Genomic DNA, 26,787 nt, shown 5'->3' with positions numbered 1-26,787 from the left:
ATCAAATTTGTATAATGGTTATGATTTATTAATGGATTTTCATTATCTCTGTCTACTTTTTGTCATTATATCCTTCATTCTTTTTAATGTCTCCTCTCCTCTCCTCTCCTCTCCTCTCCTCTCCTCTCCTCTCCTCTCCTCTCCTCTCCTCTGGTCTCACACCTCTGTCTCTCTCCATCTCCTAGATGTGACCCAGGTTTCAGTGGTCCAGCCTGTGAGCTCGCCTCCCAGACCTTCCCAGCTTTCCTGTCAGAGGGTTTCTCCAGCCCACGCCTCTCTTCCTACCACAGCTTCTCTTCTCTTCGTGGGGCTGAGGTCAGCTTTGGCTGCGGGGTGCTGGCCAGTGGCAAGGCTTTGGTCTTCAACAGGGACAGCAGACGACACTTGGTCACTGCTCCATTAGACAGTTCCCAGGCCAGGTAATGGAAGTGCTGATAAAGAACAGTATCGTAATTTTTGTAAAAACAAAAATAAACTTCATCAGTAGATATTATATATATTTTACTTCATTAGGTTTCCTTACATCTGATAGATACTGCAAATTTTCCTTCCAGTCACCTATCCACTCGCCTCCTTTGTCAATACTCTCTGTTCCTTTCTGGTAGATGGATTATGATCATGGGGAGGACTGCAGATGAGGGGAGAGATGAAAGCAGAGAATAAAAATGTGAGAGAGAAAGATAGAGAGAGAGCGATGGCATTAGATATGGCATCTGTGTTAGATTGATTATGCCTGTTGCGGCTCTCAGTGTGCCACCTGATGGCCATATTTAATGCCAGTTTCCTGGCTGATTGAGTGAACAGCTGCCTGAAAGAGGAAACTGCACCGCTAATGAAAGCAAAGCTAAGCCAAGGACAGAGAGAGCTGGGGGGTGACTGGCAGCCTGAGAGATGATGGAAATTATAATAAATATTACATTAGTATAGACGATAATATGCCTGCCAAAACCTAGATGAATACATAAGCTCATGCTACATTAGGACTATGCATGTTTACATGAATACATGGATATGAAGTCTGACTCTCATTCACAGTCTCTCTGTCTCATTCTTTCTTTCCCTCCACCTCCTCATTTAATTTTGTCCTCATTCATTTAATCATCTCATCCATCATGCTGCCACCTCTCTCCCACCTCTTCGTTCTGCATGATTGTCTGTTTATCTACCCTTTTGCCCCTCTCTCTCAACTCTCCTTCCTGAACACACTCTTGGTCACCTTCCTTTTTCTTCTTCTCATTTATCTTTTTCTCTTTTTCTGTGTCACTTCCTTTTTTGCACCCTGTCTGTCTCAACTGCCGCTCCAATTCTTTTACACTTGCTTTAATTTTGTTTCATTTTCTCACTTTGATTCTCTGCAGGTACCTACAGTTCACTCTTCGACTAGGCAGTCGCAGCACCTTGAGCTCATGTCCTGCTCCAGACCAGCCAGGAGAGGGCGTCCTGCTGCATTACTCCTCAGATAACGGCATTACCTGGACACTCCTGCAACACTACGCTTACCAAGGCTTCCATGAGCCAAGGTACCTGCTGTGCTTAGTGTCCATGTGATGTGTATGCGTGTGATGTGTGTGTGTGCATAGGCTTGTATACTTATGATTCCATAGAGACACTATGAGTCTATTAACACACACATTTGCACTGCTAATAGTGTGCTGGAGGTGTAAGCCACTGGGACCCATTGAGTCAGTTAGTGCCATCTATGTGTATAATGAAGACAAAGTGGGCTGGCTTCCAGCTGTGCATGCCAAGTCTCAGAGCTCTTCATCAGCACTTGGAAGGCCAACAGGGGTCAGTGAGATAGGGACAAGTTCTACTCAACTATCAGGTGCAGGAGGCAATTGCAGGTTCTTAGTCTATCAAGATGTAATTTTGTACAAAAACATCATGACACAGGAATCAGTCAGTTTTTGTGGCTGACTTGGCAGGGTATAAAATACAATGATGAAAATGCTGTGGGTATACAGTGCATCTTGGTAATACAGACCATCTGCATTGTGTCAGAAACTATTTAAGGTTGTCCAGTTGTAGATTATTTACAAACAGCAGACTGTGATTATGTCAGTCTGAGACACAGTTCAGTCAGTCTGTGTGATTAATTCCAGCTGAAATGTTTGTCATTATGAATACTGCCCTGAAAATACATCCCACTATTCTTACATTTGTGCAACTGTGACTGTATGTGTGCGCATACACAGTTTTGTCAAGAAAAGTTTCCATGAAGAGTCAGTTAAATTCAGTTTGACAATTTCTTTCCCCCAAAAAGGATTGTGTCAGTTGAACTCCCGCCCGGTGCTCGGAAGTTTGGCGTGCAGTTTCGCTGGTGGCAGCCATACCACTCAGGCCGCGGTCACGATGTGTGGGCCTTGGATGAAATCAGCATGACGTCTGTGCTGTTCAACACCATAAGTCTGGACTTCAGCAATGTACTAGATGTTACCCAGAGTCTTGGCTTCTACCTAGGCCATGTCCAGCCCTATTGCCAGCATGACTGGACACTCAGGTAGGAGACTGATAGAGATAATGTATTGGTCATTATATTGTAATGGTATTTGGATGTGCTTGTTTTTGATTTTATGGAAGAGTGTCTACTGGGTTTGATCATAATGAATTGGTTTGATATTTCTTTAGTTCTTAATTACTGTATTTAACAGTAACTTTCTCATTACTTTCTCAATTTAAGGCCACTATGTGTAATCCATTGGCAGTGCCACATCCAATCTGGTGTTACAAAAACAAATGGGTTGACAGCAGCACTCCTTCAGTATTAATTGGGATTTGTAATAAACAAAAGTTACTTCCATCAGAATATTTTGATAGATGCTCAAACCACATGAAAAGTCTACACATGGTGGCTTTAAGGTCATGTTCCACAGCATCTGACACATGATATCCTCCCTGTTGTACTCCAGTTTCTCTGGTGAGCCCAGCCCTGGCTCCAGTATTCGTTATGTGGAAACTCAGTCAATGCAGATCGGAGCCTCCTACAGTCTGCAGTTCTCACTGGTCATGGGTTGTGGCCGCGAGCCTTCCCCTCACATTGACACGCAGGTCCGCCTGGAGTTCTCCACCAATCACGGCCTCACCTGGCACCTGGTCAAAGAGGTAAGGAGCGTGAAATGTTTTCGCCTTTGTTCCCCTCTCATTAAGTGATTGTTAACATCCGACCTCTTGTGTTTCAACAGCCTGACACACACCTTTGTTTATGACTCAAACTTGTAGAAGTCATCCCGGAGAGAGAGAAGGAAACTTATCATTTATTCATGATCATGAATATTGATTTGCCCATTACAGCCTTGGTAATAATGTGTAAATAATGATAGACCTTAAATGTAGCACTTTGTTTCAGATGAGAAATTATCGCAATTACTTTTTATCATCCTACTATTAGCAAATACATGACAATACTTGAATCAGCAAGTGGATTATCTTCCCATGATTCAACAAAGACTTTCTGTGATCACAACTGGCTCATAAATATTCATAAGGCACCAAAGTATCTGCCAAGATTTTTATTGCTTTTGGAATTGAATAGGGCGTAATGAGTCCTCCATCAGTGAATTTTCTCGAATTCTTCCATGTGCATGAAAATGCAGTCATCTGGCAAGTGCAGACTGTAACTCACTGAATGTCCTGTACTGTTAATCCTCGCTTGTCTTCCAGAGTTCAAGGTCAACGATACTGTAATCCTGAATTAGCTTTTTATATGCAGCTACTGTGGGACTAATAAAGCTTTAGGGTGTCTGCAGTATATGATGCTATTTTTGAAGATTTTTCCTTGGGTCCACAATGTTAGATTTAAAAAGAAAAACTTGTTTCATTAATTATGAGCAATCAACATTTAGCAAAGCATGGGTGTATAGTGATGAATCCCCTCATTTTCTTGACCTAGGCCTGTCTGCCCGGCATGCCAAGCTGCTCTGAGTTTACAGCTCCTAGTGTCTACCACCCATCAGAGTTCAAAGACTGGAGACGCATCACTCTGTCTCTGCCTCAAAAGACTTGGTAAGTATTGTACATCTGTACAATAGACACAGAAGAAAAGACTCTCAAAGTACCCTTTGGGATAATATGTTCTCTGATCTTAGAACATAAAGTAAAAGCTAGTACTAAAAATAATCCACACATTACTGTCGGTGGCTACATATCCACACAAAGACACACATTTCTTATACACATCTAAACACAACTATGGACACATAAGCTTTTCCACATCAAACCTGTCCTGAAAAATTTGAGAAAGGAAGAATATAGAAAGGAAGCTTTGCTCAAAAGCAATTCACACTGATTAACATTGCACAACGTTTTTTCCAGCAACACATCATACTGGGATTTTAATGCATGCTGACCATTCTTGCATTCCTATGATGCAAAATGCTTAATACACTCACTTTCTCATGCACAGAGGCACAGATCTCCACTAAAAACAGTAAAAAGCTGCTCGAGATTAATTTACGTCTGGCATGTAATGTTAATGTTTCTGTATAAGTCAAACTTTATTACAAAAATATGCACACTTGAAAGAATAGTACAGTGGTTGTGGAGAAAAGGGTTTGAGGCCTGTTTTAGCCAGGCTCACTTCAGTGTTTCAAACACAGATGTGTTTAAATATAACAATTTCCTGAGAGACACATTTTCTGTTTGGTTCACTACTCCTTACTTACTCCTTACTTAAGCATTGCTATAATTTACTAGAAAAATGTAGTCCTTCAAAACAGGGGATCTAAATGATATGAGAGGTTCCTCCAGCTCTGGCATCAAGTCTGCATTTGCCATAGCGGTGATACTAGGTGTATGAGCTGTGCTTATCTGACCAGCATGGTTTATCTCACAATTACGGATACACTGATACTCCACTCACACCTTTAAATTTGTGTTCTGCCTGTAACAATACAAAGACTGCAGTTATTTTGTATTAAACTAACAAGACTGTAATTATTCAGCTTAAAGAGCACGAACTAAACTAGTCCCTTTATATTGGACACTTTGTGAGGAGTACATGCACTGTCACAGCTGCAGCTCACACATACAGTATATCAACTCAAATAATCACATAAACCTTCCACAGTGACCACTGTGACCTCCACCTCCATTTCATTCTACTCCCCAGCTCCTAAATAAAGGTGATCTAATCTCCTGCACTGTGTGATGGGAGGTCATGGGGTCATGGCAGTAAATGATAATAAAACAGTCGTGGCTAGCTCTATATGATCAGGAGGTGATCTTAGTTGATATAGGTCACCAAAGCAGCAGACCAAAAAAGCCCCCTGCTATATAATCTCAAATATACCTGACTATCTACACTTCTACTGCCATTTGTCATTTCTGTACATGCAGTAAACAGCTGCACTGAAAGGCACTCTCATGCACAAACATGCACCCATACTGCACACACATTCACATCCACAGCCTACCTTTAACAGAGATGATGTCACGATTATATTGCCTTCTCTCTGACATTCATCTCACACAACCACAAAACCCAAACTCACACACACAAACACACATTACAACACACGTACACACATGTTATAGGGTTTATCTTTACCTGCAGGAACATTAAATCCACAAATCTCTATCCTAGTAGAGAAGTAGATTAGTGAAAATAACATGATGTTATGGTTGATATGCTAGCAATCACTGTCAGTCATTTGCTTTCTGAGATTACATAATGCATTTTAACGTTATATTACTTTTTTATCAATTGTAATTGAGCAAGCAGTTACAGTATTGCAGTTTTCTTCCATCTACTGTATGACGTTATGTACAGCTTCTATAGTGTGGATCTAGTTTAGCAATTTTTGTGTGTGTGTGTGTGTGTGTGTGTGTGTGTGTCACCTGTGTTCAGGTCCAGTGCTACACGGTTCCGTTGGATCCAGAACTACTATGGAGAGCAGGATGAGTGGGCCCTGGATGACATCTACATTGGCCAACAGTGTCCTAACATGTGCCACGGACATGGCTGGTGTGACCATGGACACTGCAGGTCAGCCTTCACATGCACTCACTCAAACATTAAACTTCCTGAGGTTGTTCTTTATTACTTTTTCAGTATCACTCAGCATGGAGGCCCATAAATATCTTCTGTCTCTGGATGCTTGTCGGCTGCGTATTAAATCATAGATGAACCCAGAGCACAAATAAGAAGTTCAGCCACTCTCTTCCCTCGTAGGTGTGACGATGGCTTCTCAGGGACAGACTGCCAGCCCTCCTCCCCCCTTTCCTCCAGTGTACTCTCTGACTTTGAGTCCCAGGATGCACTGCTGGCCACATGGCAAGAGGTGATTGGTGGAGAGGTGGTCACCCCTGACATGGGCTGTGGAGTGGTCTCATCTGGATCGTCCCTGTACTTCAGCAAGGTAGAACAACTAGAAAACTGTCTTCTTTAAGAATACCGTTTTCATCCTTTGTCTTTTTGTCATCATCATCATGGTATATTATGGAGTATATCCAGATCTAAGCAGAATTTCTTAAACTTGCGAGATTGCAGCATTTTTTTTTTACTTTTTCATATTTTGTCATAAATGTCTGCCCTTACTTGGAAGGATCAAATTAGGCATATGAAGCATTCATATGCCTAATTTGATCATTGTGTTTTGGTGCAAATCCAGCTCCAGATGCAAAAATATTTTTGTGTTATTAAAATAACCAATTTAGAGGATTCTGCATACTTGGCAGATGTAAGAATTCTCTGATTACTTCCTAGATTTTACTGCCAAAAACTTCTCACCTCTGACATCTGAATTACCTTTATCTGAGTACTTGTAGAATTTATTTAATCTGATTGGATGGAAGATGGGTACAGCATCCAGACAGCTGCACACCTCTGATATATTTTAGCAGCCTCATCACTTTTCTAAATTTATACACATAGTTGTAGTTGTTGCAGCTGTGACCAGAAAATAGCTTTTTTTACTTGTGGCAGGAACATTTATTCAAGTATGCTAGCAAAGGCAATAATAATAGTCTAATAGTAATTGGCAACACAGAATTTCCATTTAAGGAATATATTCACCAAATACAATAAACAATACTTAGAGTTTGATTGATGGAAATTGGCCATGGTAAAGTACAAATGGGACATTTTCTCTGACCCATGGTTATTAAATATAATACACTCACAGTATGTCCTACAGGCCTCAGTTGTTATCATCTACTTAATATGCCAAAATTCACATGTGTTCTGTTTTCAGGCTGGGCTGAGGCAGCTGGTGAGCTGGGACCTAGATACTGAATGGGCAGAGTTTGTGCAGTTCTACCTGCGTGTGGGTGGAGACTGGGCAGACTGTAACCAGGCAGACAGCAGGGAGGAAGGAGTGCTGCTGCAGTACAGCAACGATGGAGGAATCAGCTGGGGCCTCATTGCTGAGATGTACTTCACTGACTTCACCAAACCACGGTGAGAAGCCTTGGGATGAGGAAAGGGAGGGGATTGATATTTCACATTTTCACAAAGATGTGTTTGTGATGATTGTATATTTTGCAGAACTGTCACTAACCAGTCTCTTCTATCATTTTCAGCTTTGTCCACTATGAGCTTCCCTTGGCCTCTAAGACACCCTCCACAAGGTTTCGCTGGTGGCAGCCTCTTCACTCTGGGGAGGGCTATGACCAGTGGGCAATTGATGATGTCATAATTTTATCAGAGAGGGAGAAACACATCATCCCCATGGCCAATCCTACTCTACCACAGGTCAGGAATGAGTCTGACGAGTTTTTCCTATAACTTTGACCTTGTGCAGCAGCTTCAGCTTCATCTTGAGATATTCTTTTGTTGTAATGGGAAGTGTCGGCCAAACTGAGATAGGGTAGCTATAAAATCTTGAATCTTTGCAGAAGCATATCCATTTATCTTATGAGAAACATGTTCTGCTGCACAGTGGTACCTGTGAACACAAAACACTTCACTACACTCACCTGCCTTGTGTCTCTACAGAACTTTTATGAGAAGCCAGCTTTCGACTACCCTCTGAACCAGATGAGCGTGTGGCTGATGTTAGGTAACGAAGGCATGGAGAGGGAAAGCAACAACAGCTTCTGTGCCCCAACGCCCTCTGCCATGGTGTTTGGACGCTCTGACGGGGATAGGGTGGCTGTCACAAGGGACCTGGCCCTGCGTCCTGGCTACACCCTTCAGTTTAAGGTACACACATGGAAAACTATAAAGGGACAGGGAATTTTAAAGTTATTTTTGGGAAATAGGCACAAAATACTACTCGATCAGAATTAAATTGCTCTTTAATTTTCTGTCCACTCTTTCCCCTCCCAGTTGAACATAGGCTGTGAGTCAGAGTTCAGTGCGTCTGCCCCAGTCCTGCTGCAGTACTCGCATGATGCCGGTCGTACTTGGGCCCTGGTGAGAGAGGGCTGTTACCCAGGCACCCCAGGGGTAGGGGTGTGTGAGGGCAGCGGTCGTGAGCTCAGAGAGCCCACTGTCTACAACACTGGAGACTATGAACAATGGACCAGGGTCACTGTGGTCATACCACGCAATGTTGCAGCCAGGTAGCTATGGCAACAAGCATGCAATTGGATCTGCTAAATTGAATACATTCTTTTAGGAAATTTTACAGTAAACTTTAGACACAGAACATTTTTAGTAGCTGAATAGCACAGTTTAAATGTCTGCTGTATCTTTCCCATTCTCTAATCGTCGTCCTCTCATTTTCCCAGTAAAACCAGGTTCCGTTGGTTCCAGGAGAGCAGTGTGCACAGAGATGCTCCACCTTTTGCCTTGGATGGGGTGTACATCTCTGAGCCCTGTCCAAACCACTGTGGGGGACATGGAGACTGCATTTCTGGAGTCTGCTTCTGTGATATGGGATACACAGGTACAGTGACAGAGGGGAAGGATAAAACTGAAAGTAAAAATGTTTTAAAAATTTTTATTTTTCCATGCATCTTAATGTTTTATTTTATGATTCCCTATTTTTTCCTCAGTGGAACAGGATAGTTGCGTACCATCTGTAGCCAGTCCCACAGAGCTGACTGAAGGCTTTGAGGGGAAGCTGAGCCCTCTTTGGCAGAGCCTAAGTGGAGGACAAATTGGAGGGGGCTGTGGTATCATTGGTGAGGGCAAGGCCCTTTACCTCAGTAGCCCTGGGAGGAGAGAAGCACGCACAGTGCCTCTAGACACTACCAACACAAGGTGAGTAAAATTCACAACTCTAAATATCTCATCAGTAAGCACTGGACACATTACATTACATTGCTGCATGTTTGTTTAATGCTTAAACTGAAATTTAGTTATTACTATTTACATACAGGTTGGTCCAATTCTACATCCGCATTGGCAGCAAGAGTTTGGGGCCCACTTGCACCAGGCCTCGCTCTCGCAATGAAGGTAATTATATGTACTGCATGACTGTGCTGAGGCCCTCTGCTGCATTCATGTGGCTGTTCCTTAACAGCACAATCTGGAGAGAGCATCTCCACATCTGATCTGGCTTCTTTCCGTCTGTTCCTTCTCACTCTGTGTCTTTGATCAGCCTTGTAGCTACAAATCTGATTCTCATCATCAGTGTTTTTGCTAATGAAGAATCAAAGTCTAGTGTTGTCTGTTCTGGTCTTTTCATCAGTCAGCAGATTTTGGATCTCTATCCTGCAGCAGCACTAAAGGCTCAGTCTGAGTCTGTTTCTGCAGCGTCAGATAAAACCCTGCCAGCCTTCTAAACAGCTTGTCTGTAATAATCAGGACTTCTGGACTATTTTTTGATTCTGTTGCATTTTATTCTATTGTTTTTTTTTTGTTTGGTTTTTTTTTAGTTCCAGCTAAATCTTCTCTGTTCTATATCTGTATAACTAAAAGTGCTATCCACCCTGCTCTTCTTTCTCTAATTGTAGGTGTCATTGTCCAGTTTTCTACCAACAATGGTGTCCAGTGGCAGTTCCTAAGGGAGCTGGACTTTAGTTCCTTCCTGGAGCCCCAAGTAGTGACCATTGAGCTGCCACCTGCAGCCAAAACCCCCTACACGGTATTTCGGTGGTGGCAGCCACAGCAAGGTAAGTGCATGATCAGGGCAGTCAATACTACAGAAAAGTACATAAAAACAATTTTAAAAAACCATATCACTGTGTCTTCTATACTGTACTGTATCTAATTTTTCTTCCTCTCCATCCGTGTAGGGAAACACTCTGCACAGTGGGCTCTGGATGATGTATTGATCGGTATGAATGACAGCTCCAGAACAGGTTTTCATGACAAGTTTGACGGCACAACCCCTCTGAGACACAACTGGTACCGCATTCAGGGTGGAGAGGTGACTGTGGACTGTTTGTCTCTGGACACAGCACTTACCTTCAACTCTGAGGCCATTGATAGTGAGTCACAACACCTTACTGTTCATAAACACATACATTTGGAGACAAGGCTAGGACATTGCGTGCACAGAAAGTAAAGGAGTAACTCAACACTCCCTCAGCAATCACTGTCAAGTGGCCCCTGAGTAAGACACTTAACACCTGACTGCTTCATTTGTACTGAGCGGCTGAATGTGCTGAAGTGACTGAATGCAAAGTAGGATGTTACTGCAAAACAGCAGGACAGCTCAGTAGACTTTGCATGATGGAAAAAAATAAAATGTACATACATGCTTAGACGCATATGATATACACATACTGTGTATTCACACACACTCACATTCAAACAAACCACATAAGTGGCTGTACAGGGACATCACAGTATTACACACACAACAGGCTGAAATTGAATCACCCATTTACTGTGGCACAGTGGGTCCTGCATTATTAATGAGAGCAAACCTGATTGAACATCCTGCCTGTTATTTATGCCTGCATCAAGCTGTGAGCAGATTTACTTTGCACAAATATTACATTACAACTGAGCCCATTCATTAAGTGTGCAAAGCGAGAGCAATTTGGCAACACATCTATAAACATAAAGCTCCCGTGTGCCTCTGTGAACACATAAAGCACTGATTGTGAGACTCGAAGGCTCATATGTGCTGAAACATGAACACATTTCACACATAACTCACTGTCTTTCATTCAGGGCCATATTTGTAAATATAACTTTGGTTATAATATAATAATCAGGCTACAGTAAATGCCTGCAAATGTAATGTTGCCTTCACAATGTTTCTGCAGAGAAGCCAAGGTATGCAGAGAGCTGGGACTTTGAGGTGTCAGGCTCATCATTCCTGCAGTTTGAGCTGAGTATGGGATGTAGTAAGTCCACTTCCTTCTCCCACGGCGTGCGACTGGAGTACTCGACAGACTGTGGTCGTCACTGGTCTCTCATCACTCCAGAGTGTGTGCCCCCAGCTATCGGCTGTGCTGGTTATACTCAGAGTTCCATCTATACCTCAACGCAGTACAAACACTGGAGGAGGATCACTGTCTACCTGCCCAGTGCTGCTAAGTATGTGTTTTTGAACTTTTGTACACCAAATTAGCAGGCAATGTTTGTTCAAAGTGCAGAGACTCCTGAACCTACTTAACTTGCCTTTGAATCCCTCAGTTCCCCCAGAACTCGGTTCCGCTGGATCCAGACCCACTTCACCCCAGGAGCAGAGGGTTGGGCTCTAGATAATGTGTTACTTGCCCCTGGCTGCCCCTGGATGTGCTCTGGACATGGTCTATGTGACAATGGACATTGCATGTAAGTAAAACAGTTTTTTATGCACAGCTAATGAATTTTAATCTTTGGTCATATTTACATTTATTTTCTTCCTACATGTAAAGGTAAGGGGTAATTAACGCCTTCCCTTTTCTCCCTTTTTACATAGGTGTGACAAGGGTTATGGAGGGGCACACTGCGTGCCTTTGGCACCTTTGCCATCTGTACTGAGAGAGGACTTTAATGAGAACCTGCAGCAGGAGACGTGGCCTGAGGTGTATGGAGCAGAGAGGGGAACTCTGAGTGGAGAGCCTCTTAAGTCTGGCACTGCCCTTATCTTCAAAGGGGTAAGGATCCTACACACAACAAACAACACCAAAAACAATAATAATACTGTTAAATCACATACACACTGCTTGAAATCTTTAGATCACTGACCAACAACATAAATCTTATCTGTTTGTTTGCAGGATGGACTGCGGATGATAGTGTCGAGGGATTTGGACTGCACAAACACTCTCTATATCCAGTTCTCCTTTAAATTCATCACTAAAGGTACTGCATAATTCTTTTTTGTCTACTTTGTATAGCTGTATTTTCACTTATTAAGATTATGGCCTTTTTTTCAAATATTGGTGTAATGGTTCATCGTTGGGGCTTTTCCAGGTGTCCCAGAGCGCTCCCACTCCGTGCTGCTGCAGTACTCAGTGAACGGAGGCATCAGCTGGCTGCTTTTGGATGAGTTTTACTTTCCAGCTTCCACTGACACTCTGTTCCTCCACCTACCACTGCCAGCCAGTGCTCAGACCAATGCCACCCGCTTCAGACTCTGGCAGCCTTACAACAGTGGTGAGTGGACAGACTGTGTGAAAGTACAATAAAAATATTTACATCTCTTGACTGTTTTTGCGCCATGTTAACTTTTCTTTCATCTCATGATGAAAGAACTTTCTTCCTCTAAATTTCTCTCTCCTTTTTTCTATCCTTCTCTTTTCATCTTTCCAAACACTAATATGATCTCATTTGCACTTTCCCACATACACAACCATCTTTAGGCCAAATGTCTACAGTCAATGTATAATAATTTCCACAATATTATGCCCTTCAGGTAAGAAGGAGGAGGTGTGGGTGATAGATGATCTCATCATTGATGGCAGCTCCGTACACAACCCACCAGTGGTGATAGACAGCTTTGACGAAGGCCCCAATGAGTCCAACTGGCTGTTCTTCCCCGGGGGGAACACTGGTCTCTACTGCCCCTACCAAAAGACTGGCCTGTATGAAAAACAAGAACTTTACTTTGAACATGGACAGTGATGGTGTTGTTTTGCATTTACTATTTTTGCTACTATTATTATTTTGTACTGACACCATCTAAGAGCCCAACATGACATCTTTTGTTTGTGTGTGTGTGTGTGTGTGTGTGTGACTGGTGCAGGGAGGAGGATGAGTCAGCCCTTGTGTTTGTCTCCAGTGAGCTTGGAGAGCACTCTGTTACCACCAGGGACATTGACGTAAATGAGAACACTATCATCCAGTTTGAGGTACACAAACACAGCCTTGATGATTTATTTTCATAATCAGCAATCAAAATACTTATTCATTCAAAACATACATCATGGCTCATCATCTCTGCTGATGTCATGTGTATTTATTTCTCTCCAGATTAATGTGGGTTGCACAGCTGAGAGCTCCTCTGCCCACCCAGTGCGTCTTGAGTTCTCACGGGACTTTGGTGCCACGTGGCACCTTCTGGTGCCCCTGTGTGCTGGTGGGCCACAGCCCTCCTCACTGTGCTCCACAGAGCTCCACCCTGCAAGCATCTATTTCCCGGGTACAACTCAGGGCTGGAGGAGGGAGGTCATTCACTTCGGCAAGCTTCGTCTGTGTGGGTAAGGACTGGATACATCCGATACAGCACATGAGCAAAATAAAAAATAAAACTTGGGAAAACTTTTGAGGAAACTGTTTTTTAATTCTTTTAATATCCTTACAAGATGATGTTTATTTATTTCTCTCCCTCTCTAATCTTTGCATTTTAACCGGCGTACAGGTCTGTGAGGTTCCGTTGGTACCAAGGTTTCTTCTCAACTGGTTCTGCTCCTCCAACATGGGCACTAGACAATGTCTACATCGGCCCGCAGTGTCAGGACATGTGTAATGGCCATGGGGCTTGTGTCGGTGGAACCCACTGTGTGTGTGACCCCGGCTTCTCTGGATCTGACTGTTCTGTGCCTGACACCCCCAACCCTGACTTCCTCAAGGAAGACTTTGAAGGTTATTCATCTGTGTAGTATTTATTATCAGTTTATTGATCAGTCAGAATTATCATAGATCCTATTCTATGGCACCTAGATGGATCATGTGCTCATTGCATGTTTACAATAGCCTGTTTTTAAATTGATTTAACCTTGTTTTGTTACTGAAGTGAAATGTGATGCATGCTGCTGGAGATTCAGACTACATTGTTCCACGCTTATTATGCCTTTACAATATATTTGTTTATGTTTTTTTTTAAATAAATACTATTATTATAGAGTGATTAGCATTAGAATTATTGCAATTGTGTACATAATGCGTTAATGCTGATGATTTTATTCACATTCATTTTTATAGCATCTAATAATTTCATATTGAATATTCTGTAGTAAATAAAGGTCCTTATTAGGACTTCAGTTTTCCTGCTTTGTTAATTCAGTATATGATGGATTTATGATTGTGTGTTTACTGTTTTGTTGCTGTTTTTGTGTTTGTTTGTGTATGCACTTGTTTCTTGAGGGGGAGCCGTAGATGCTGAGCGTTTTAGACTTCTTAGCGGTGGCAAACCATCCAGGAAGTGCGGTATCATGTCGAGTGGGAACCACCTGTTCTTCAGTGAGGACGGCCTGCGCATGTTGGTCACCAATGACTTGGACCTGTCAAATGCCAGGTACAGCTACTGCTATCCAAACAAAGAAAATCACTCACCAACTTCATAAAAATACACAATAAAATTTTTTTTGTTGGATTTCCACTTTTCAGCAGTAATCATGTGTCAATGGTCATACTCTGTAGGTTTGTTCAGTTCTTCCTTCGTCTTGGCTGTGGTAAGGCAGCTCCAGACCCTCGCTCCCAGCCTGTTTTGCTGCAGTTCTCTGTGGACGGAGGTCTCACCTGGGGACTCCTCCAGGAATTTCTCTTCAGCAACAGCAGTAATCAGGCTCGCCTAGTGGCCCTGGAGATCCCGCTGCGTGCCCGCACACCTTCTACTCGCCTCCGCTGGTGGCAGCCCTCTGAGAACGGACACTTTTACAGTCCATGGGTCATTGACCAGGTACATTTAGACTTTTAATCATTTTCTGTCAATCACTGAAACATCATGGCTGTCATTCATGCATTCTTTCATTTTTTTTCATTCCTCTGACAAATCCCATGTGAATTTAATTTCCATTTTCTCTACCTTTCTTGCATTAACTATGCAATTTATCTTTTATTTCCAAGGTGGTGGTAGGTGGCAGTGCCAGTGGCTGGGGACCTCTGGAAGATGATTTCTCTTCAATTGATGGTCGCTCATGGCTCCTTCACCCCGGAGGAACTCGAATGCCTGTTTGTGGTTCCGATGGACCTGCTTTCGCATTCATAGAGAAGTCCAACACTCGTTATGCTGTTACCACTGACATCAGTTTGGGTCAAGATGCCTTTATCCAGTTTGAGTTTTCTGCTTCCTGCTCTGTCACCAACTCCTGCTACTGTAAGCACTAAGAAGTCAGAATAATGCATAATTATCATCTGCATGAAAAAGTGAATAACCATCTTAAATTAAATATTAATACTGAAGAAGACCTCACATTCTACATTCAGGCTTTGGATTTTCAAGCTATTCATGTTTGTTTGCAGATTCATGAATATGCATATTGTGTTTCTTTGTGTTTCTCTTCTTTCCATGCAGCTGTAGAGTTGGAGTATTCTCTGGATCTGGGTCTGACCTGGCAGCCTGTGGTCAGAGACTGTTTGCCTACAAGCCCTGACTGCTCCTCCTACACCCTGCAGAGGCTGCTGGTTTCTGACACATACAACAAGTGGGGACGTATTACCCTGCCTATCCCATCATATGTCAGGTCAGCACTGTTCTGTACTTTACTCAGACACATGGACAAACTTATGTAGCCCATAACATATCCTGATTACAGTATATTACAATTTTTTAAAAAGGTCCATCGTAGCCACGTTGTAGTGGTTCCTATGCAAACACAATGAGGCTACATTACAAATCAGTCAGTACAATGTCAGGATTTACAGTTTAGGTCAACTCAACTCAACTGCTCAATTTATTTTAACTTACTCAAGTATCTGTGACTTTGATTTATGTCTTCAGGTCTCCAGCCACAAGATTCCGTTGGTTCCAGCAGGCTCCCTTTGACAAGCAGCAGACCTGGGCTCTGGATAACCTCTACATCGGAGATGGCTGCCCAGATATGTGCTCTGGACACGGCCGCTGCCAGCAGAGCTCCTGTGTGTAAGTAACAGCAGCCTCTTACATGCATACACCAAGGTTTTCCACCTTAAATGTAATGTTGTATGTGACCATGTTGCTTAGTTAATATTATTTATACTGTATTATTTGGACATATGTTTTCATTTGATCTTGTAAAGTGGTATGTTTCCATTGCAATATTAAAGTCAATTAACCAACTAACTAGATATAACTTGATGGCCAGTTTTTCTTTTAATGTGATTATGTGGATCTGACTCTACCATGCTCCCCAGGTGTGACCCAGAGTGGGGTGGAGAGTACTGTGACGAGCCTGTGGTTCCTCTGCCCTCCCAGCTGAAGGACAGCTTCAGTCGCGCTCCCTCACTCAGCCACTGGCACATATTAACCGGTGGAAAACTCAGCACTGTGTGTGGAGCTGTGGCCTCTGGAGCTGCTCTGCACTTCAGTGGTGTAAGTGTACATCTACCTTCATTGTTTGGTTTTTATTCATTCTCACCCTCATTCCTTGCTCTCTTTTTTTGCAAAAATGTGTAGAATGAAACACATCACAGTCAGGGATTTAGTGGAGCATACATGGAATAAAATACCATGTTCCTCACCCACTTACTGCTTTTTTAAAGTATCTGGTCATTTTGTTCACCTGAATATCTCTATGTAAACATGAGATATGCATATACTAGGTAGGGAGTGAATAACATAGTTCTTCAATAAAGACTGCAAAAGCACTGACCTGTACTGATTTAATAGATGATACAGGGATACTTTGACAAGCTAGACATCTAATAACATCTAGAACATGTTGTTTCAAGTATTAATCTGTCGAATAAAAGACGATTAAGTGAGTAGCTGTCAGCCTTTAAGTGCAGCTTAACCTTTCCCCAGGCACTTACTGTAGGGCAGTGTTGCAAATGGATACCTATTGACAGGCTGATCTTAATGTGGAGAGGCACCCTGCCAGAGAAACCTCTTAAGAGTACTCATTTAGGTCTAGCAATAGGCTGTATAAAGATAAATTATTAGTCTGAAACTTTACCCAGGATATTTACACTATTTATACTTAAGTCAGTTTTATTATGGTCATGGTTGTGTGTTCTGGTAATGTTCTCAATGTTCTCAAAAACACTAGAGATCATGTTTGAGACTTTTGGATTTGTTTTTAGAGGTTTTGTTTTAGAAATAGAGAGAGAGATCAGAGACTGACAGACAGGCATCCATCTATCACAGGCCTAAACTAGATGAGCCCCGGATTGACTCAGACTGCATTTCTCAATGTGTCTGCGCACAGAGTTGTAGCCGTCAGCTGGTGACAGTGGACCTGAACCTGACCAACGCTGAGTTCATTCAGTTCTACTTTATGTATGGCTGCATGATCCCACCTAGCAACCGCAACCAGGGTGTACTGCTGGAGTACAGTTTGAATGGAGGAATCAACTGGCACCTTCTGACCGAGATCTTCTATGATCTGTACACAAAGCCTGGGTGAGTTTTTTCACCTGCCACACATAGACATAACTACTTGTATGCTACTGAGTAAACAGTGAACCAGAGTATTTTACTTTCTTATCCGTGTTTAGGTTTGTGAATGTGCTGCTGCCCCCTGCTGCCCGGCAGGAAGGGGTGCGTGTGCGATGGTGGCAGCCACAGCATGAGGGAGCAGACCACAGTGATTGGGCTCTGGACAATGTCCTTATTGCAGGCTCAGACCCACGAGCACAGATATCTGACACGTTTGGAGGGGTGGCACTGCCCAACCACGAGAGAGCTCCTGCTGATGGGACCTCAGGGAGGATAGGTCAACTGAACGAGCAGGAGGAAACACCCATCGGTACATCAAAATTGGTTGAACCAGGGATCTAAATCAAAGACTTTAGACAGAATGTCTTGGCTTTATCAATTTCTAGTAATTGCTTCTCTATTTCCATGTTTCTCTCTCTCTGTCTTTATTCTCAGTGAGCGATCACTGGTTGTTCTCAGAAGACTGCTCAGTGCAGCGCTTCTGCAGTTCTCCTGATGGGGTGATGGTGTGTGGAAATGCTGATGGGAGAGAGGTGTATGCTGTCACCCATGATATTATTCCTGACAAGGGCTGGGTCATGCAGTTCAAGGTAACTAAAACCTGCCTAAAACTACACATTTAGACACATATTTGTTTTGTGTGATATCCCATTCATGTAAGAAGTTCATTGTTATAAATTTGCTAAGGTAATATCACCATATGTCATCAATATCTGCATGTTGATAGATTGCAGTAGGCTGCAGTGTGCCAGAGCGTCATGCAGACCGGCAAGTTCATGTCCAGTATTCAGCTGATTTCGGAGTGACCTGGAAGTACCTAGTGCCCCAGTGCCTGCCTGCTGACCCCCGCTGTGGAGGTCAGGTCTCACAGCCGTCAGTCTTCTTCCCTGCTGAAGGCTGGAAGAGGGCAGTCTATCCCCTGCCTGACAGCCTAGCTGACACGTGAGTTATTCTACCTACTAACATTTACCTCCACATGCTTTGACAAAACACGTTCATTTTTATGAGTTACCACCATGACATGCTTGACTTAAATTATTGATAGATCATATTATTGTCATCATATAAAATATTAAAACCACTGTCATTTCAATCATGAAAATGGTATGCATGTGGTTTGACTAACTTATCCTGTCTGGCTCCTCAGTGCGGTGCGGTTCCGGTTTTTCCAGCAACACTCAGACATTCAGTGGGGTGTGGAGAACTTTTACATTGGCCCAGCATGCGACAGCCACTGTGGAGGGCATGGGGACTGTCTGGATCAACGCTGTCTCTGTGACCCAGGATTCACTGGATCAAACTGCTACGCCAGCACTGCTCTGAAGGTAGAGTAATCATTTTTTATATATAATATATGTAATCTATGTTATATATATTTGTGTGTGAAAACAGAAAATAATACAATGATGAGATGTTATCTGTTTGAGATGTCCATGATTCAGATTCTGTGTGGTTTTTCCGTAGGCATCTCTGAAGGAGCGTTTTGACTGGGAAGGGGCCGCAGGACCTAAGTGGCAGGTGCTGGAGGGCGGCAGGCCCTGTACAGACTGTGGTGTGTTGGTAGAGGGGACAGCCCTGTACTTTGGAGGGGCCGATGCCAGACAGGCTGTCACTGCTGATCTGGACCTGCGTGGGGCCAAGTCAGTACTCAATCTCTGTTGGACATTCCCAGACACTGAGACATTTTCAAAGTGTTTTTAAATAGCATTCTTTATAAATTGCATGTTTTTGGATAGGTTTGTGGAGTACTGGGCCAGGATTGGAAGTGAAGATAACATGACCATGTGCCATCGTCCAACATGTCGTAAAGAGGGAGTGTTGCTGGATTACTCTACTGATGGAGGTGGATTAACAACGCGCATGCTACATTATATTGTGTGTTTTTCCTTTGTCATCATCTTCCCTTTTTCTTTTTTCTTTAATTTTCTCATCCTGTCAATATTGGTTTCTCAGGTGTGTCCTGGACACTGCTGCATGAGATGGACTATCTGAAGTATGTGTTAGTGAGGAGAGACTACATTGTCCTCCCAGAGGGCGCTCTGACCAATGCTACTCGCCTGCGTTGGTGGCAGCCATTTACCATTTCCTCTGGCCTGGCCACCCCCAGCCTGGAAAGAGCCCAGTGGGCTATAGATAACATCTTGGTAGGGGGCTCAGACATCAATCCATCCACCCTGCTTGACACCTTTGATGATGGTGAGTTTGTATGTGCTGATATAACAGAGCCTGACCACATTAATATTACATTACATTACTACTACATTAATATTTTGGAAATCACTGTGACTATTCCTCCTCCTGTTTTCTTTCTTTTTCTTTCACCAGAGGGTGTTTCCCATGAGGAGAGCTGGAGTTTCTACCCCAATGCTGTACGCACAGCTGGCTTCTGTGGAAACCCCTCATTCCACTTGTACTGGCCAAACAAGAATCAAGACAGGACTCACAACATCCTGGCCACTCGAGAACTCATAGTGCAGCCTGGCTATATTCTACAATTCAAGGTACAGTACTGCCAGAGAGCGACACAGGTTAATTATCAGCTGTCATTTGTCTCGAACACTGTGGCTTCAGTTCTTAACACATCTCTTCCTGTTGCAGATTGTTGTTGGGTGTGAGGCAGACACCTGTGAAGACCATCACTCTGTCCTGCTGCAGTACAGGAAGGATGCAAGGTACACAAACAAAACAAAAAAACAAAGAGAGACATACTTTAAACATGTGAAATGAGGGGCTCATAGTAATGAACCCACAGACTCATCATCCAACTCTGCAGTTCCTTTTAGCTGTAGGGAGTCTTTTAGCGTTTTGGTTTTGGTTCACTCTCACCACTGTCACAGCTTTGTTTAGGGGTGCAACAGGCTGTTCTTCTCAGGTAGAGTTTAGACCCACTGTAGACTACCTCGAGCACCAAACAGTAAACAGAAAAAGTTCGCGACTCACTAGTGAACATAATGCAGTATTCAGCAGTAAGAGCCACCAATGTCCCTAGATGAATGCTGATGACTGCTTGCTAAAGAGTTTGATATATCAATTTAAAATGTGATAATGTCATTATTTTGTTCACAGCTTGTGTCTACTGCCTCCAGCGATTGCAGGTCAATGGAAACACTTTCACACAGTTATAAAAAAATATACTGTCAGGGCTAATTTTAATATTTGATGGTCTTTTTTTCCTATTCCCACAATTAACAGCCAAATTGTAGGTAATCCAAAAGCTGTTGTCTTCATAACCAACAGCTTGGGATCATAGACCTGTATGATACATGTGGCTGATCTGACAGCCAGTCAGAGCAGGTGATGCCATGACACGAACTAATCAATGTTAAATATCATAATCAAAATAGCTTCACTCTGCGTCCACCATGTAAAGATTATTATCATTGTAGGAATATTACCAGATCAAGGTTACTTGACATGTTTATTTCGTTCATCGCATGCATTTTACATGGACTGTTTTCAGATCTCGGTCTTTCCCAATAGGTCTGACTCATGGCAGCTTGTACAGTCAGAGTGCCTCCCCTCGTCAGTCAACAACGTGGGCTGCTCCCCCTTCCAATTCCACGAGTCCACAATCTACAGTCCAGTCAACAGCTCAGCATGGACAAGGGTCACTGTCCAGCTGCCAGACCACGTCTCCTCAGGGTAGGAGCACACACATTAGTTCCTCCTTTTAGTTCCTTGGTTAGCAGTGGAGCACATCAAAACTCTTGTCTCATTTTTGTTTTGTCTCAATTAATTTATTTTGCACATATGTGCAGAATAATGAACAACAGTTACAGTTTTGTTGCTGTGTTATAAGCCTTTCATGATTTGTTGTATATTTCCAGGGCCACACAGTTCCGCTGGATTCAAAAGGAGGGAACAGGAGAGCGGCAGAGCTGGGGAGTGGACCATGTTTATATTGGAGAGGCCTGCCCGGGGCTCTGCAGCGGCCACGGCTACTGTACAAGTGGAGTGGTCTGCATCTGTGATGAGGGACACCATGGTGGGCCACAAACAGGATATTACATTCAAACTGCTAAATACACACACACTACTCTATCATTTATACTGTTCAGTTAGAGAGGGCTATTTTTGTGAAGTAAATGATGCAAATGAACAAAGTGAAAAGTAAACATTTGCAACAACACTGAACAAAATATTTCCATCTGATTAAGACAGATTTACTGGTGTAACTCATTGAGTACTGTTGTCCATCACAAATGGTCTTGCAGAGTTTATGCTCTTATTTTGCAATTTCTCCCAGTTTCATCACCTCCCCTCTGCATCCTCTCACCTGCACAGGTGATGACTGCTCCCTCTCCAGCAGTGACCTGCCCAGCTCCATCAAGGACAACTTTGAGTCCGGCAGCGTGTCTCAGGAGAGCTGGCAGCTGATCCAGGGTGGTGGAGTAGGCAGTGGCTGTGGGCAGCTGTCACCGCATGCCCACGGAGACTCACTCTACTTCAATGGCTGTAAGATGAGGCAGGCAGTTACTAAACCGCTGGACCTCACTAGAGCCAGGTACAGGTACAACCAAAACATATTGTACATAAAGTACTTATGTAAACGTCCACCTACCTACCTCACAGCCATGGTAAATAATCTGTCATATAAAGTTTAATACTTTATTTCTTTAACCTCTCCTTTTCCTCCCCTCTCTGTCTCCCTGCAGTAAGATCATGTTTGTACTGCAGATTGGCAGCGTGGCACAGACAGACAGCTGTAACATAGCTCTGGATCAGGCTGACACAGTAGACAGAGCCGTACTCCTGCAGTACAGCATCAACAATGGGGTCAGCTGGCATGTAATTGCCCAGCATCAGCCCAAAGACTTCATAAAGGCCCAGAGAGTCTCCTACAACATTCCACTGTGAGTGATGCAGAGACATCCAGAGACATGCAGATACCATCTAGTAATGCACCCTTTATAAAAAATTTAAGTTGTAACTTACAGCTGTGTAAATGTCAGTAAAAATTTTAATATTGCTGTATAAATGTTAGTAAATCATTAATCCTGGAGGAGGATGACACTTGCTGATGTTTCACAACCTGGCAACTCAAAAGTTGCTCTTATTAATGGCTTATAATTGATCCATAAATCCATCATTAGCAAATAATTTATTAACCATTAATAAATCTTTCAGTTACAACTTTTATAAAAGGTGCCTTATTAAACTACTGTACTAAAATACTGTTTAACCAGTGTAGAAAACTGTGATAGGCTGCTTTGAAGGTACAACACTTTAGCCACAGGTTTTATTGTTGACCTTTGCTGACCCTACAATGTTTCCATGGTCTCTCCAGCGAGGCGAGGGTTAAAGGGGTGATGCTGCGATGGTGGCAGCCACGTCACGATGGTGCAGGACATGACCAGTGGGCGTTGGACCATGTGGAAGTAGTTCTGTGAGTACCCAATTCCCAGCCAGCTCCCGGCCCCCCAGAGTGGCCCCCAAAAGAGCCCCGATCTGCCCCTGTCTCTACCTCTGCCTCAGCCTCACCTGTAAAAAACGACTCCCTCTACTCCACACAAACACTGAGATACAGTATACTTATAAAAATACTGTAAGCACGCCTGCGTGTGTGCTGCTTACCACCTACAACAAAACCTATCAGCACTCACTTGTTATAAATGCTCATCATGACTTCTGATGTCAGGCAAGCAGAGCAGAAAAAGTACTGCAGTGTGCTTGTGGAGGGTTCTGTTTGTGGATGGATGTTCTGTGTATGACAGATCAACTCCTGCTGTCAAATTATCATATTTTCAGTGTCTTGTAGAATTCATGCATCTTCCAGAAACACATTTTGTCAAGAATTGATGAAGAACTAATGTATTTTTCCGTGGAAATGTCTAAAAAGTGTTAAAATGTTGAAAAGCATATCATATGAATAACCTTAGAAGATCTTAGAGGTAGTTACATGAAATAACTGAGGTCATAAATTCCAACATTGTTCAAAATGTTGTCATTCGTTTTTGTACTGAAGCGCTCATTAGATGTGAAGCACCCAGTCACTTATCTCTTTACAGTATTCACCCATCTTGTGACCCTAATAAGGCAGACAGTGCTGAACCAAGATCATTTACAATACAGAACACTGATGGTGGCTTCACATCTCTGACAGTGTGTCTTTGATCTACTGTGACGTCAGCGTTTTGTTTTGTGTTTTTTCTCATCCATTTCATACAGAATTTGTCCAACAATTCTTTCTATGGGGAATAAAAATGTTCTTACAGAGTCTTAAATTTGATTTGATGGAACTTGCAAACACTCTGCACTGATTCATTGATTGTTTCTCTCTTTCTTTTCCCCCCTTTTTACATTTATGTTTTGCATTTTAGTCTGTAGCCTGCATCAATAAATATTTTCTCCAAGGGGAAGTCAGTTCCAGCTTTCATACAGAGATTAAAAAAGGCAAAACTGGAGATTCTGCAGGGCACTGAAGATATCATGAAGATGGTCTATACTCAGCTAGCATATTCCTAACATGGCAATATCATCAAGCATTTTGAATGCATTCTCTGCATGTTGCTGTGGGTATCAGAGCAATGTTCCCTCATGCGGGTGCTGATTGTTCATTCAGATGTGTACCCAATGCATTTCAAATGCTGCATACAACAGTCATGTAAGGCCCTCTGATATTTCATCTACAGTCGCACACACAAACACAAACACACTTAAATGCCTAACCTGAGCTGTCCCTGGTCTTCGTGGCCGTGACCTGTCCCACTCCCTCACTCGCACTTGCACGGTTTTCAACAGTGTCTGCTGGAAAGAGTAACCGTGATCCTCACACTTTGCTCTGTTGTTTATTTCTCTCTGGTCACCACTCCTCCACTCCTTCACACATTCTTCCTCTCACTCCTACACCTGCTCAATCTTTTCTTTTGTGCCACGCGCCTTTCCTCCCTGCTGCTTTATGTCACTGACGTGTTTGATCATGTGGTCATGCTCACTCCTCTGCTTGTGCTGCATTGTATCCTATCCTCACGTCATCCTCCTCCTCCTCCTCCTCCTTTTCCTTACTTTCTTCCTTCTTTCTGTCTTTCCTTCCTCAAATCTCTCCCTCTTCCCCTTTTTCTTCTCCCATTCTGCCATACAACGGATGGATTACTGCTGTATATCTTGCTCTGTCTTCACCTCTACCTGTGTTTTTTCTCACCTTCTCTTCATCTTTGTTACATTTCTTTGCTGTCTATCACTCACTCTCCACCAACTACTCTTCTGCTCTCCATTCTTCTTTCATATTCTCTTTTTTCCTCATTGTCTCTGTCTTCCCACTAACGTTCACTTATTCTTTGAACCTCTGACTATCTCTCTTCCTCTCCTCTCTTCTCCCTTCTTCCTACTTTGGGCCCCTGCCTCCCCAGGCCGGGGCTCATACCCCCCCAGACCTTTCTGCGAGACAGCAGTCCCCTCCTCCTGCCTCTCCCCTCTCGCGCTCTAACCTCTGCTCTCTTCTGTATTCTGCTCCCTCTGGCATGGCTGTAGTGTGAGGTAAGTTATCCGCCTCTTCCTGAATGCAGCCCCTCCCTCACCCTCCTCCCAACCCTTTCTTTTCCCTCTTACACTGCGCACACCCTCCCTCAATTTCACTGAAACACCCCACCTCATCATTGCCACAGTCATCTCCATGCCCTCGCCTTAACTCGAGCACCAGGCAGGTCAACAAGCAGACCAGCTGCTCACAGTGCCCAGGTGGAGGCTTGCAACACAAAGAGCTGAGGAGACAGTTCTCAGGACAGATAACAAAACGATTTTCACAATAAAACAAGAGTAGCCACATTTTGACAGGCGGTGGCAAATTTTTAATTTGTCAAATTTGAGATGACTTCACATCCCTAAAACAGATCAACACAATGTCACCAGATGAGAACAGATTCCTGTTAAATGGGTTTGATTTTGAGTGTGCAGTTCATGCAATACTTGAGGCATTTTTAATGCAGGAATTTACATATACAAATGTCAGTGGTATTGTGTTTGTGTGTATATGTGTGATGTAATTCATCACTATACCTGTTTCTGTTTGTTTTGTTCTGGCTACTACCTCTGCTACGGCTGTTCTGGTGTTTTTGACGTAGCTGCTACTTCACAAGCCGACACATAACAATTCAGTGATCCTATGTGAAACAGATGACTGTTTGTGGGTCCAGGATTTATCTCACTCAGCACAAAAAGGCCTTTTTTCCCATCTGTATACCAACATCAGCAATGCAGAGCATCTTGCACCATTAATTACAAATGAAGGCACGTTTAGCCGGAGAGTTTCATCCAACTAACCTCCTCCATCCAGCTCCTTGCATGGCTTTGTGGACTGACTGTTGTGACAGCTCTCCATCCCTTTTTCACTCATGACTGTCTGTCTGTATGAGGAGACATGACTCTGAGCCAGGAGCTCCCTCCTCACTGTCCCTCAGATTTCTGACCATAAGTCAGAAACACACAGGCTTGCACACTTACACACTCTCAAACATAAGCAGTTTAACAGCCATCCCTCCCATCCGCCTTCACAGTTCCACCTTCACAGCCATCACACACACGCACACTGTCCCCTCCCCCTCCCCCACCCGTCCTTATTCCCCCTGCTTCGCAGAGGCCCCTGCCTGCCCTGGCTGCATTCCTGGCTCACTGGCACCACCCTGCTGGATGGAAGAGGCAATGAACAGGCTAAGCAAGAGCGATCTTCCGCAGCTTTTTTCTGTCTCTCTTAGTTTCAAAATCACCCTTCTCTGCTCATAACCCTGCACCTTTATGGCCTTGGTTTAGTTATTTTTCTTGTCTCCCAGTGATGGCTGTTAACTCTGACCTCAAACACTCAGTGTCAGAGTTCCCCTCTAGTATTTTTAAAAGTGTGTTTGTAAATTCTTTGTCCCATGTCTTGTCCTGTGACATTTGGTCTGCCATTGAATACATGTAGCTAGTTCTACCACCATGTTCACTGTCTAGCTGCCTCTCATTTGTGGAGAACATAAACAAATCCAGTTGTGTAGAGTAGCACCACCCATTCTCCGAGCCATGAGACCCATAGGTGTTGAGTGTTTGAGGTTATAGCTGAAACATGATTTAAAAAGCCAGCATGAATCTGTATGTGAGAGAGTACGGAAGCTGCATACGACTATTTGTGTGTTTGCACGCATGGATCCAAGTGTGTGCATGGGGATGTGTGCATTTTTAGTGCCCTTTTCTCGGTCACTAATGTTCACACTCCTCCTCTTTCCCTCCCTCTTTCACCGTCTTTTTATCC

General features: G+C 43.3%; 1 protein-coding gene and 2 long non-coding RNA genes across 5 annotated transcripts in view; 1 reads left to right on the top strand and 2 right to left on the bottom strand.

Annotated features, from left to right (window-relative positions):
* The window catches only part of LOC139631353 (reelin-like), a 90,291-nt gene that overhangs the window by 62,027 nt on the left and 1,477 nt on the right, over nucleotides 1–26,787 (top strand). The window contains exons 18-64 of one of the 3 annotated variants that reach the window (XM_071495558.1): nucleotides 186–419; nucleotides 1,359–1,520; nucleotides 2,264–2,500; nucleotides 2,910–3,102; nucleotides 3,890–4,002; nucleotides 5,846–5,983; nucleotides 6,170–6,356; nucleotides 7,191–7,396; nucleotides 7,519–7,690; nucleotides 7,934–8,140; nucleotides 8,267–8,502; nucleotides 8,671–8,828; nucleotides 8,938–9,145; nucleotides 9,264–9,340; nucleotides 9,841–9,999; nucleotides 10,123–10,317; nucleotides 11,104–11,377; nucleotides 11,477–11,617; nucleotides 11,745–11,922; nucleotides 12,046–12,130; nucleotides 12,242–12,424; nucleotides 12,684–12,852; nucleotides 13,014–13,119; nucleotides 13,241–13,467; nucleotides 13,629–13,852; nucleotides 14,354–14,504; nucleotides 14,630–14,888; nucleotides 15,056–15,305; nucleotides 15,504–15,672; nucleotides 15,930–16,070; nucleotides 16,322–16,499; nucleotides 17,335–17,528; nucleotides 17,624–17,874; nucleotides 18,000–18,154; nucleotides 18,292–18,506; nucleotides 18,712–18,889; nucleotides 19,029–19,204; nucleotides 19,301–19,407; nucleotides 19,518–19,760; nucleotides 19,890–20,065; nucleotides 20,163–20,236; nucleotides 21,045–21,206; nucleotides 21,392–21,549; nucleotides 21,849–22,068; nucleotides 22,220–22,417; nucleotides 22,852–22,950; nucleotides 24,914–26,787. In XM_071495558.1, coding sequence (XP_071351659.1) covers nucleotides 186–419; nucleotides 1,359–1,520; nucleotides 2,264–2,500; nucleotides 2,910–3,102; nucleotides 3,890–4,002; nucleotides 5,846–5,983; nucleotides 6,170–6,356; nucleotides 7,191–7,396; nucleotides 7,519–7,690; nucleotides 7,934–8,140; nucleotides 8,267–8,502; nucleotides 8,671–8,828; nucleotides 8,938–9,145; nucleotides 9,264–9,340; nucleotides 9,841–9,999; nucleotides 10,123–10,317; nucleotides 11,104–11,377; nucleotides 11,477–11,617; nucleotides 11,745–11,922; nucleotides 12,046–12,130; nucleotides 12,242–12,424; nucleotides 12,684–12,852; nucleotides 13,014–13,119; nucleotides 13,241–13,467; nucleotides 13,629–13,852; nucleotides 14,354–14,504; nucleotides 14,630–14,888; nucleotides 15,056–15,305; nucleotides 15,504–15,672; nucleotides 15,930–16,070; nucleotides 16,322–16,499; nucleotides 17,335–17,528; nucleotides 17,624–17,874; nucleotides 18,000–18,154; nucleotides 18,292–18,506; nucleotides 18,712–18,889; nucleotides 19,029–19,204; nucleotides 19,301–19,407; nucleotides 19,518–19,760; nucleotides 19,890–20,065; nucleotides 20,163–20,236; nucleotides 21,045–21,206; nucleotides 21,392–21,549; nucleotides 21,849–22,068; nucleotides 22,220–22,417; nucleotides 22,852–22,950; nucleotides 24,914–25,034 — 8,344 coding nt within the window. In that variant the 3' untranslated portion in view covers nucleotides 25,035–26,787. Of the gene's footprint in view, nucleotides 1–185; nucleotides 420–1,358; nucleotides 1,521–2,263; nucleotides 2,501–2,909; nucleotides 3,103–3,889; nucleotides 4,003–5,845; nucleotides 5,984–6,169; nucleotides 6,357–7,190; nucleotides 7,397–7,518; nucleotides 7,691–7,933; nucleotides 8,141–8,266; nucleotides 8,503–8,670; nucleotides 8,829–8,937; nucleotides 9,146–9,263; nucleotides 9,341–9,840; nucleotides 10,000–10,122; nucleotides 10,318–11,103; nucleotides 11,378–11,476; nucleotides 11,618–11,744; nucleotides 11,923–12,045; nucleotides 12,131–12,241; nucleotides 12,425–12,683; nucleotides 12,853–13,013; nucleotides 13,120–13,240; nucleotides 13,468–13,628; nucleotides 13,853–14,353; nucleotides 14,505–14,629; nucleotides 14,889–15,055; nucleotides 15,306–15,503; nucleotides 15,673–15,929; nucleotides 16,071–16,321; nucleotides 16,500–17,334; nucleotides 17,529–17,623; nucleotides 17,875–17,999; nucleotides 18,155–18,291; nucleotides 18,507–18,711; nucleotides 18,890–19,028; nucleotides 19,205–19,300; nucleotides 19,408–19,517; nucleotides 19,761–19,889; nucleotides 20,066–20,162; nucleotides 20,237–21,044; nucleotides 21,207–21,391; nucleotides 21,550–21,848; nucleotides 22,075–22,219; nucleotides 22,418–22,851; nucleotides 22,951–24,913 lie in introns of all 3 variants that reach the window. The other 2 variants (XM_071495550.1, XM_071495565.1) reach the window with 2 other exon arrangements.
* LOC139631395 (uncharacterized) lies at nucleotides 305–1,479 on the bottom strand. Its single transcript, XR_011693372.1, has 3 exons — nucleotides 1,367–1,479; nucleotides 524–628; nucleotides 305–431 (listed from the first exon to the last, which is right to left on the bottom strand). It is a non-coding gene; the product is annotated as an uncharacterized lncRNA (long non-coding RNA).
* LOC139631391 (uncharacterized) lies at nucleotides 21,394–24,367 on the bottom strand. The gene is made up of 3 exons (XR_011693371.1): nucleotides 24,234–24,367; nucleotides 21,841–22,017; nucleotides 21,394–21,529 (listed from the first exon to the last, which is right to left on the bottom strand). It is a non-coding gene; the product is annotated as an uncharacterized lncRNA (long non-coding RNA).

The sequence above is a fragment of the Trachinotus anak genome, unplaced genomic scaffold (genome assembly GCF_046630095.1).
Source record: "Trachinotus anak isolate AG129_WGS33_773 ecotype Australia unplaced genomic scaffold, CSIRO_AGI_Tana_v1 ptg000002l, whole genome shotgun sequence".
In the NCBI taxonomy this organism is placed as follows: Eukaryota; Metazoa; Chordata; class Actinopteri; order Carangiformes; family Carangidae; genus Trachinotus; species Trachinotus anak.
The sequence above is the reverse complement of the archived record's forward strand: the minus strand, read 5'-3'. Positions and strand labels throughout refer to the sequence as shown.